The 12,487-nt window shown below is 40.6% G+C and overlaps 1 protein-coding gene across 7 annotated transcripts in view; it reads left to right on the forward strand.

Annotated features, from left to right (window-relative positions):
• Nucleotides 1-12,487, forward strand: part of nrxn2b (neurexin 2b) — a 687,330-nt gene that overhangs the window by 71,229 nt on the left and 603,614 nt on the right. For all 7 annotated transcript variants that reach the window (XM_084924606.1, XM_084924605.1, XM_084924600.1 and 4 more), the window contains exon 2: nucleotides 1,353-2,749. In XM_084924606.1, the coding sequence (XP_084780732.1) occupies nucleotides 2,038-2,749 (712 nt within the window). In that variant the 5' untranslated portion in view covers nucleotides 1,353-2,037. The remainder of the gene's footprint in view (nucleotides 1-1,352; nucleotides 2,750-12,487) is intronic.

A 12,487-nucleotide genomic window follows, 5' to 3' on the forward strand; every position in this document is an offset into this window, starting at 1 on the left:
CAGCCTCAATTCATCCCTCCTAGAGGGATGGTGTGCCTGCCACATACTTGTAGACATTTTGTCTCACTGTGCTTTGCATTTAACAACATCTAGACTTACAGTTAGCCATGTGTTTGGTGTCTTATGTATACATATGAGATTTGTGAAAAGCTGCAATCATAAAGCATTACGTATATATCTTTAGCCTTGCTTTTCTGTCAGAAACTCATTGACATGTAAAGAAGCTCTGCACTTGACACAGACAGCTGATTTTGGGCATAAATTTAGAAAGGTAGATAATAGAAAAAATAACCAAATATGACTGATATCAGAATTATGTTTTGCATGCATAATCTAGTAATGCATTGTGCTTTTTCACATATGTGATGCAATGTCCCACCCTTCCAGCGACACTGGGTGTATATCCCATGTTACAAATATAACCTCACAACAGCCGTCTAAAGGCAGCATTCATTTGTCGCGTTATCAGTGTGTCGTCTTCCAAACAAAAATGGTCCCGTCTTTATTTGTTTTCCTCCCTCTGCTGTATCATACAGCTCTCTTTTCCCTCTAGTCTCCCTAATCTTTTTCCACTGATGTTAAGCTTTGACCTTTGGAGATCATGGTTGTAGTGTAGCAGCTCTCCCTTTCTCTGTATTTCACTCACTCTTCTTCGCTCCTCTTCATGTATGCCAATATCATCTCTGTTGTGACTTTGAAGCGAGGCAGGATAGCACAAGGGAGCACGAGCAGGGGTGAGCCTAGCTTTAATTGCAGACTGTATGAGATTGAAATTAAATCTCACTTAAGAATTAATGGCTAGGGATTAGGTCAAGCCCTAGGGTCAAGACCAGCTATTCAGATAGCTATTGACTCTCCAGCACTCCAATCTGAATTGCATTTGATTTAATGATGTGTGTGTTTGCATATGCATATCTGTAAAGTGTGTGTGCACCACTATGGGGTGGCTATTATTTATCAAATATTACCTCATTCTGTTGAAAACCGTATGTTGCGTGTGTGTTGCGTGTGGATGACAACTTTCTTTACTGGATATCAAAGAATCAAGCAGATGAAATAAGACATTTCTTTTATTCAGGGTCTTTTGGGATGTATGGAGCCACACAATTGCTAAACTTACTTAGATGGCTGTAGGCAAACTTTTTTGAAGTGTCAGCTTTGAACTGAATAAAAGTGTAGGGATTATTAAATATAGAATATGGTGTGCAAAACTGTAGGCAAAACAAAAAATTAAATACCATATCAAATATCTATTAAGGCTATCAGGCTAATTGCTTACCAACTAATTTGAAATGTAAAGTGTTTGCATGTAACTGACGGTTCTGTCTTTTTGTTCTTCTTGTTTCTCCCAGATTGCCAGCACCCATCACAGTCATGGAACCCATACCTGCGTAAATCTTTGTGTTCTGTGAGTTTAAGGAGAAGAATGGCATTAAACTGAAAATGATGAGCACATCAAATGCTCAAGCAGACACCAGCAGGCTCTGATACCCGTCTACTATAAAGCTCCCTTCCTCTTTTGCTCATTTTCCTCTACTTGCTCTCCTCCTGAAGAAAGATCACAATCTTCCCCCCACCCCACCCCCAAGCTTTTGGCAGCAGCTCAAATTTCCTGGAAATTGCTCCGAGATCTGGATTTGAGAGAGGAACATTCTATTTTTGGTCCAGGATAGACAAAGAGGCTTTTGAAGAAACAACTGTGTTGAAATTATCATATTCCCCCTCTTTTATTCTCCCCCTATTCCTCAGTCCCAGAGGCACCAACTGATGGAGAGACGAAGGAGAGAATCAGGATAAGGAGAAGAATTATAACACTAGAGAGAGGAGAAAAAAGTGCTTATTAGTCAGGCAAATTGTAGTAGAGCACCTGTGAGGATTGCTTACCCATTGACTTTTATAACCGAATTCAGTACTATATGATACTTCTTGTTTATATTCCTGTTTATATTACAGTCTTTTTTCCTCAGTGAAGAGAGAGCTGTTGCTCATTAGACCTACAGCATTAAGAAAGAAGGGGGACACATCAGAACTTTGAGCATGACAAGGGGGTTAAGAATCCTGTATTTGCCCGTGTGGCCTCTGGCCCTCTTCAGCCTGCTCACTACAGTGAATATGTTGGAATTCAGTGGGGCGCCTGGCCAGTGGGCACGTTATGGGCGCTGGGAAGCTGGATCAGTGGGTGAGCTGAGCTTCAGTCTCAAGACCAACATCAGCAAAGCCTTGGTACTCTACCTGGACGATGGCGGTAATTGCGACTTCTTGGAGCTGTTGATTGCTGGTGGGCGCCTCCAGTTGCGCTTTGCCATCCACTGTGCAGAGCCAGCCACCGTACACATGGAGATACGGGTGAATGACGACCGCTGGCACATGGTCTTGCTTACCCGCAACTTCCGTGAGACCATGCTAATGGTAGATGGGGAAACAAAAGTGGCAGAGGTCAAGTCAAAGAGGAGGGAAATGGCTGTGGTCAGTGACCTGTTTGTAGGTGGGATACCACCTGACGTGCGACTGTCTGCACTGACATCCAGCACAGTGAAGTATGAACCACTCTTCCAGGGCTTGATCTCCAATCTGAAGGTGGGAGAGATGCCTCCTACTTTGCTCAATAGCCAGGGCATTCAGAGCGACCTGGAGTACCTCTGCACCAAACAGAACCCATGCTTCAATGGAGGGTTTTGTTCTATTCAGTATGGAGAAGTTCACTGTGACTGCACCCACACTCGCTTCAAGGGAAAGTACTGCAAGGAAGGTAAGGCACCATCATAACTCTTGTATTTGTCTTTGTTTTATAATTGCAGTGCAAAATCTGCGGTTAGTTCAAGTCAGAGTCTTGCAGAGAGGTCTGGGACCTCATTTCACTGTTTAGGCTGTCGAAAGTCTCTTCTAACAATGTTTGATGAAGGAGGTGCTGATGCAGTGAGGGCTCAAAAGGAGGAGGGTGTGGAACTTTGTGAATAGACTACTTAAAGTGTGCATGATCTTTCAGTGTTCTCTCATCCAGTATTTTTAAGAACCTCATTTAAAGACTGAATTGCTGAAGACGATCACTCTTTTTAGGGATTATGTGAGTCATACAAGAGTTGCATACATGGCACAGGTGCTGCTTTGATTTCAGCAGGGACTTATTCAGAAACAATATTTAACATCAAAGCTGCTGAATATTTCACGTTTAACATCACACATTGAAGGTCTGCTATTTCAGCTGGCTTTCTTCTCGTCTGTTTTTTAGTGAATTTACTTCTTTCTTTCTTTCTTTCTTTCTTTCTTTCCAAGCCTGTTGTCTCTGGCGTACATGCTGCTCTTGCTTTCATTTGCTCTTGGGATACGCTCATATGCTGTCAACTCATGTCAAATTCAGTTCTGTTTTAAACCTCTGGCTCCCTCCTTCACTGACACATCCCATTTCCATATCTATGTTTTTTTTCTCCTTCACATTCTTCCATGTCTTTTTCTCATCATCCAGTAGCATATCTTTCATTCACCTCCTACCACCTCTTCTCAAGTCTATCTGGACTTTCCACCTCTCGTCACCCCTCTCCCCTCCATGTCTCTCTCGAATTTGCTCCCTTACTCAACTTATCTCTCTTTCACCTTTACCCGCTGTCAGCACTTCCTACTCCTGACATTCCTCCCCCTTCACTTATCTCTGCCCTATTTCTTTCATCCTGTCTGCATCTCTACACCTTGCTTGGGAATTCTCTCACTCTCTATGCAGCCATCAGAACTTATTTTGTATCTTGATCACCTGTAATGCAGGATGAGTGGTCTTCACTACTGTTATCACTATGGTCTATTATTGCTTTGTAACCTTTAAAATAATCAATTGACTTAGTAGCTTCTACCTGGTCCTGCATGATGAAATCACTCGTAATTACAGAATGTTGAAAAGGTCGATAACTGTTTTGCCAAAAGTTACGTGACAGTTGTTTGATGCTTTAGACTTTTGTGGCGCTCGCAGATAAGCTTTGACGGTGCTGAAAAAGGAAATCAACCCAAACAAAATGTTTTACTGGAGTCCAGCTTTTGATAGATCTGAAGTAATAAGAATAAAATTAGCATGTGGGTGCAATTTAGATCAAAGCTTTTGATTTATTTTGATGTAGGGTTAGTGTACTTTTGGAGCTGTCTCAGATAGCTTACAGTTTTTCTCAAATGTTAAAACACAAAAGCCAATCCTGTAACCCAAATGACCAGTAGTCTAAACACATTTACTAAATGTAGCCACCATATTCCAGTACCATAAACACATGTCACATGAAGACACAATTCACAAAACACAACCCTCTGTACTCATAAATCTAAACACATTTTTCCTTGCTAAAACACATGTTGCAAAACAACTCTGCTCATATTCTCAAATGAAAGCCCATGTGATGCAAAATGCTTGCCACAGTCACCAATCTTTGAACACAGGGAACACACCTGGCGTCAGTCACTACACACAACGACTCAAAATTGAAGACACCCGTTGCTAATGATGTGACCCCACCTATAAAAGCATAGTTTGGTGAAGATGCCAAACAATCACAATGGATGAAGGCATTCGAGCGTGCGGAAGGAGAAGAGCTGCAGGCCAAAGAGGAAGAGGGGTTGAGATCAGAGGAGGAAGAGGTGAAGGCCTAAGAAGAAGAGGAGTTCGGAGTAGAGGAGGAAGAGAAGGAGGCCAACAAGAGAGAGGAGAAGGTCCAGGTGGGAGAAGAAGACAACCTCGCACCATCATAACAGATGATATGCGAGCAACAGTAATTGATCATGTCATTGGCCATGGCATGACAATGGCTGAAGCGGGACGAAGAGTACATCCAAACCTGAGTAGGTTCACCGTGGCCACCATTATCAAGGCATTTAGACAACACAACAGGTATAGTACGCTATTGCTTTCTTTGTCACACTACAGTTTTACAGGCCTGTGAAAGTGGTCTGTTACTTTACATGTAGTTTTACATATAAATCAGTCAATTGACAACACATGTTTCTTTCTTTAGAGCTGAAAGGATGCCACATAGAGGTGGGAGGGTTGCCATATTCACAGCGGCACAAGAAACCCTCATTGCAGATATGGTCCGTGAGAACAACTGCATTAGACTCCGAGAGATCAGAGACAAAGTCATTGTAGATAATGTAAACTTTGAGAACATTGATGCTGTCAGCGTGTCCACAATAGACCGAGTTCTCCGGCGCCAACAGATGAGGATGAAACAGGTCTACAGGGTTCCCTTTGAGCGCAACTCTGCGCGACACATAGAACAACGTTACGAGTATGTGCAAGTACGTATACATCCATGTCCACAGTACAGTTAGTGGACATACTGTGTTGCTTAGTGGCCTACATTACTTCTGGACAATACTGTGCTACCTGATTGACCGTTCTGAACACCTGTACGCTTTTCCATGTTCACAGAGGATAATGCAGTTGGACGCGATGGCCAGACCCCATGAGTACCTCTTCCTGGATGAGGCTGGCTTCAACCTCCAGAAACGAAGGCGAAGAGGCCGTAACATCATTGGCCAAAGAGCCATCACTGAGGTTCCTGGCCAACGGGGGGGTTACTCTTTGTGCAGCTATGGGTACGGAGGGGCTTGTCCACCGGCATGCTGTCCTTGGGTCTTACAACACCCAACGTCTCCTCACCTTCCTAGAGGAGCTAAAAGACATCCTCCTGGACCGTCAACAACACCATCCTAGGCTAGCACATCACATGTATGTGATCATTTGGGACAACGTCCGCTTCCACAAAACACACCAAATCAGAGAGTGGTTCACCACCAACAGTGACCACTTTTTAAACGTCTGTCTGCCACCCTACTCCCCTTTCCTGAACCCTATAGAGGAGTTCTTCTCATCATGGAGATGGAAGGTGTATGACAGACAGCCATACACAAGAGAGAACCTCGTACGGGCAATGGAGCTGGCCTGTGCTGACATCCCAGTGGAGGCCTTCCAGGGATGGATTCGCCATTCCAGGGCGTTTTTCCCGCGGTGCCTAGCAAGGGACAATATAGCCTGTGATGTGGATGAGGTGATGTGGCCCAATGCAGCTCGGCGACATGATGCCGCACAGTGACTGTGTGTAATACTGTAAAAAGACCGTGTAGACAATAAAAAAGACTTCACACCCTGATCATGTTTCCGAGAGTACTGTTGTGTGCGATAGATTCTGTTTTTTGCATTGAGTTGTGTTACAGTAGTGTACGTACATGCAGGATGTTTTTATAGATTTATAGTCTTCATGTGAAACTCACAAATCTAAATGCCTAATCCTCTGCAGGGTTCTATGACGATCCGTTACTGTACAGTTTATAAAAATATGCATTGGCAGTTATGAACCAAAGAACCTTCTCACAAATTGAGCATTGTGTTTTCAATTGTTTTGCTGTAGTGTGTAATGCTGTGTATAGTGTTTACAGTTTTGACAGCTTCGAGCTGCTCTCTTGGTGTGGGAGTTTGAGTTTTGCAGTGGGAAGGTGTGGTTGTGTTTATGTAGCTTTAGAGAAGGGTGTTGTGTTTGGACATTGGGGGACCTGGTGGTAACGTTTGTGACATGTCTTTTAGCATTTGAGAAAAACTGTAAAAAGCTCTACTGTGCTGCTTTTGTTCTCTGCAAAAAGCCGAACAGAAGCCTTTAATTAATGCAGATGAGTTTTTGCTCTTTAGTGACCCTATAGCACAGCAAATGATGTCACTGCTGGACAGCCGTATAAGTCAGTCTGTCTCTTCCTTCCAGTCTCCCTCTCATATTTCACGGTTCCTTCAATTCTTCAAGACTTTTCTCGCTTTCTGTTTCTGTGGCCTGTGTCAGATTGCTGTTTGGTTGCAGCAAGTAGATACTGCTGCCTTGCTCTTAGCTAAATTGAGAGCAGAATACCAATGCAGTGCTACAGTGACTGCAGGAAGCATTTGTCCTTTTGAAATGGAGAGAGTAAGATAGAGGGAGAGAATAGAGATTGAGGTAAGGAGGAGAGAATCAGAACAAGGAATTTGTGGAGAGAGCGATTGCAGTCGTGAGAAATGGAGAAGAGAGCAAGAATGAGGAGCGTAACATGAAGATTTTCATTTGCTCAGGCTTAATTTATTTCCAGAGATGTTCTTTGGTTTGAGGACCGTAAATTGGGTCATTATGGCTGACTGCCAGTGCAGCGGTGTATTTACTCCTTTCATCTAACACGTGGGTGGGAATGTAAAGGTCTTTCACTCTCACTTTCAGTCAGTTTTAAGGCCCTTTAGATGTCTGCACTAACAAATCCATGTCTCACTGTGTTAGCTCAGTGGTGAAGGGGCCGTGTCAAAGGAAAGATTTTTTCCTTTTTTTTCTTGATATTTTAGGGAGCTGCTGTCTGCTCTCCTTAGAGAGGATGAATGTATCAATCTGTGGGAAATTTTTTAATGATAAGACGTGGCACTTGCAATAAAGTTATTGGTCTAGTTGATCTGTGATGTGCTTTTTGATTATCCTCAGAACATAAAATAACCAGCACAAGATGCCAGCAATGATTCTGCACATTATTAAATCATGTAATATTGCGATCTACATTATTTAAGACAGTTAGTTCATTTCTGTTTTGTGTTGGCTGCAAAGAAAACAAAGATAACATTATGGGTGAGGTTTTCCGTTACTGTTTGTCCAATAGATATCTGACAAGCAAAACGTTTTAATTATGAAGCTGTTTGTGTTGTTGTAGACCATCTTAACTGTTACACTTTTTCTCCAAGAATTGCTTCAGATCTATCGCTATAGTTGTATTAAAGGTTGGGCAGGTTTAGTTCTGCAAAGTATGGTATTTGACAGACCACTAAATTTGGTAAAAGGAATATTAACTAATTCTGAACTAAAAGAAATATGTTCCTGCACCTGAGACAAAAACAATCAGAAAAATGAGATGAACGCATCTGTTATGTGATTGCGATGTGTCCAGCATTGCCCAGGGGCAGATCATCTATCAATGTTATGCCATGCCATTGACAAGTCAACAAGTCAACACTAGCCAGCTACTCTCCAGCCTGTGTTGAAGCTGAAAAGTGCAACTCAAACTGGAAATGGAGACTGTCTTTAAATAAAAGTTGCGCTTTTTGAAACATGTTGGCTGCAGCACTGATGTAGAACTTAAAAGTGTGCCATGTTTCCTTTTGTGGTTTGCATTGCACTTTTTTAAGTTGTACTACCAGTTGGCTAGTAGTAAGGGAGTACTTGTAGGCAAACATGAAAAACCTAAGCTAGTTATAGCAATCTGCTAGCAATTGCAGTAATCACTTTTTTTGGTGGATCACTGATTTCGCCTAGCAAGAGCCAGCAACCTCCAAGAACCACTGCCAACCAGCAGGTGAATACACATTTTCCCCTAGCAACTGGTGATTGTATCCAGTACAGAGAAGAACTCTTGACCAGTGTCAGAAAGCTCAATGACTGCAATGATATGCAGTGTCATATCTTGTCAAATATTTTGCAAAAATTGATATTTGAATATTCAGTGTTAACACTTTGACACCCTGTAATAATGCCGTGTGAACAAATAAGTGAAAACATTTATTATCCAGGTCTAATTCACTGCGAAAATATTCGTGCCCAGACTTTTGAATCCTTTGTTAAAGATGAATGTTGGTTTAAAGTTCAATCTGTAAAATCTGAAAATGAGATGTGACAGCTGAGGTTTTGTAATCCAGTGAGGTTGTGCCATTTCAATTCCCTTAAGCACAGTATGTTTTATGTTATTCCTCTGCTTTGTAGAGTCTGTATCTCCTGTTGCATTGATTTGAATACCAGTGATCTAACACAGCTCTTAGCTGCCTTCATCTATGTCTGGCACTTTAGTATTTTCACTCATTTGCATCAAAATTGTTCAGGTTGAGGTTGATCAGACAGAATGAGGGATGAAGGTGGACATCATTAAAAAACAGCCTCATTTTTTTAATTGACTTGATGTCAAAGCGAAAATTCACATTTTACCTCAAAAATGGTTTACTAAATGCTAAATACTAAGCACTGGGCTAACAAACACGCTGAAACATTTCTGTGCTTTATTTGCAGTACATAAAGGACAGAAATATACTGCACTTCCTATAATTGTATTTTATAATTTACCATTGGGGTTGTAATTAAACTGGTTTTAGAATCTGTGCTGACCTTGGCTTTGTTCGTGTGTTGACCTTCAAATGGCGTTGTAGGGCAAAAAAGCTGAGCTCACAGTAATGAGAGGTTAAATTACTTTGTGAAAATGATTGTTGTTCCATTAATTTACACAGCAAAATCTGAAGAGTTTTCAGGTTACCCTGAGACTGGATTTGCTCTTAACTTGAAAGGTGTTTGACATAGAGTGAAAATTGCTAGCTAACTTGACAGACTTAAGCTGTTAGAACTTATAAATCATAGGTGTCAAACTCTGGCCCGCGGGCCAAATTTGGCCCGCAGCCTAATTACATTTGGCCCGCGAAGCCATACCAAATTACTATCAGAGCTGGTATTATACAGCTAATATATATATTGTTTAGTATTAAGCTTTGCTTGTTCCATATTCAGTTTTTTAGCAAAATGTGTTTGAGTCCATAAGAAAAGATTCATTCTTATATCTGGAGGAATAAATATATTTCAATAAATATTAACGTTAGCCCGCGACTTTGTTCCAGTTTTGAATTTTGGCCCACTGTGTATTTGAGTTTGACACCCCTGTTATAAATGGACCATAGTCAGAACCCTCATTAGAATTCATTGAAAAGAAATGAATTCTGCATGGCATAAATTCTTCATAAGATTCTTCCTTCTTGGAACAAACTGGACGTCAGAATAAGATCAAGCCTGTAAATAGTACAGGAATATGGAAATTATTGATCTTTGTTGCAAATGTGCCAGATAGGGGTTCTTCAGATGTCCCACTAATGGAAACACATTGCTTGTTTTTACAGCAGGTATGTACAGCAGGCTAGATAATGTGACGTGGAATTTTACACTGGCATCCTGAAACAGTTTTGAATTTTCATGTGTACCCCTTGTAGCTCAAATGTTCATGGCCTACCTACAGTACTGCACTTGAATTCCAGTTAAAGATACCAAAGAAGGACTATGTTAACTCTGCTAATGTGCTGCCTCTGTAAGTCAGATTGTTTAGATTAGGCAAATGTTGGCAAAAGTTTGTTAGTTTCACTGGAGAAGGATGAGATTTTGATGTGAAAATGCTACAAAATTCGGACATATGTTGTTGTTTTATTAGCCTCTGACAAGAAATGATATTTAACATCACACAAAATCGGATGTTAGCTGTTTTTGGTAGTCAACTATACACAGCATGTGTATATACCACTCTATGTCCACGTGTCTCTATTTGGAAGTGTCAAATAGAAAATTGTTGAAAAACAGCTGCTTAGATTATTACTGCTCTCTGGACTCTAATTCACCTCCATCTTCACTTTTTATTATACATGTTGGAATAAAGCAGCAACCTGGGTCTCTGAGAAGCACCACAGTTAACGCGCCTGGACCCTGCATACCCCCATCTTAAAGCAAGCTGTGACCTCAGGCGAGCCTCTAGCTGCAGGGTGAGGAAGAGAGAGAGAGAGAGAGCTGTGGTTAGGAAGTCAAAGAGTAAGCTTGAAACACACACTGTCCTTTTTATAGCCCGAGGAGACGTTTTAACACTGTACCATCAGATGTGGTTTTCCCCAACAAGCCAGAATAATCTGCTTTATCAGCTGTTGCAATGAAAGATAAGGAGTCAACATCTTAACGCTGCAACACCCATGAACTTGACATTTTAATTTATCTACCATGTAAACATGTTGTTTTTTGTCTTAAATTGCATTCTGAGAAAAAGGTGAAAGTCTTGTACACTGAAAGAAAGGGAAAATGGCCTGAAAGTTTGAAATAGTTTGACTCAAAACATTTATGAGTTTCTCTAAACTTTTGACTTTACTGAGAAAACATTGTTTGTGATAAAGTCATCAGGCCTGTGGTGAAAATATATCTCTCCATTTATTCATTTCTTTATTTTTTTTATATTTTCTTCCCCCTAAAGAAATTTTAAGCTATCAAGAAAAACTCAACAATCGAGATATTGTTACCTATACCTATTAACCTGTGTTTGGTCATTCAAGTATATTTTCAGTGATTGGGTGAAAACGGTCAGTGTTGTTACTTCAAAGGCAAAACAGAGTGTATCCATACATACATAAAGTGAGTGTGTATCCATACAACTAGTGTGAATAAGACCAATTAAAACATGTACATCCACTCAAGATTTACTAACAGTCAATTTGCAGGAGCAATACTCAGAATAGTGCAAGAGCCATATATGCACAATGCCATTATTTAAATGTTTTCCCCTACTTCTATACTCTTTTAGTGTAACCTAACGTAAAAACTAAATATGTGAATATTGTGAAGTGAAACAACAAAGCCTTTTCACTTTGCTCATATATGACACAGACATGTATGGTTAATGTTATTCTGAATACCTTTGCTGTACCACTGTAACAATATTAAGCCCAATCAATGTTGGTATGACCAGTGATAATGACCAAAAAATCCACATCTAACCTGTAATTTTTGTCATTTAGGAGAGACATTTAAGGTACATAGGATATATATATTGGTATGTTTGGTCAATAATTCTATATTCCAGTTGTATTACATATTATATTGTACTGCATTCAGATCTCACACCATTCTATATGCTGTATACAATACAGGAATGATTAATTTAAAAAATCACAGTTAAGAGCTGAGCATGTTTAGACCTTGAATTCTAAGGTAAAAGTTGTGTTTGGATGGTGACACAATGAGCCTGGAGCAAAGAGCAGAGGACATGAAAGAGAGTCATACATCATGGTGATAATTGTGCCTCCCACTGGCACGCACAGAGGGATGAGGGGGAGTGAGTGTGGTTGGGATGGTGGGGGCTCACTGACTGATAATTGATATCCCAATTATCTTGTCCTGTATACATAAATAAGCATAGTGCTAATGAGAGGGCTGTACCCTGTAAGGTCGCCTGAAGAGGTTCCATAGATAACCTTATCAGGTATATGTCTAGCTGTAAAAACAGAGGCTGACTAAACTTAGGCCTACACCAAACCAACAAGACTGATAAGGTGAAATGAAGCAGTACATGCTTCAAGTCTCCACTGGATTTGATTGCTGAGATTTTGTTGGTGTTTATCAAAGCTGCTCTGTTGCCTCTCTGCTGTTTCTGCTGCTGCTGTGTGCTGTCGGGACAAGGTCTTTGCAGAGCAGCAGTCGCTATGATTGTATCTGACTTCTTTCCTCCTCTTCACTTTGTAATTTTACTTTGTCTTGTTATTGCGATATGGGCAGGTTAGATTCTAGAAATACTTTCATGTATTTTATATTGAGTTGTATTGCTTTTAGATTTAGTAAAACAAAGTTTCCTAATTACAGCGTCAGTTGTCCAAAATGGCTGCAATTTCAGAAGGAGATTGCTCATCACAGAATGTAGAATACACTGGAAAATTCTAGTTAATGTGGACTTATTTAAAAATATC

This window comes from Perissodus microlepis, chromosome 3, assembly GCF_051167445.1.
Source record: "Perissodus microlepis isolate ML-2025 ecotype Zambia chromosome 3, ASM5116744v1, whole genome shotgun sequence".
In the NCBI taxonomy this organism is placed as follows: Eukaryota; Metazoa; Chordata; class Actinopteri; order Cichliformes; family Cichlidae; genus Perissodus; species Perissodus microlepis.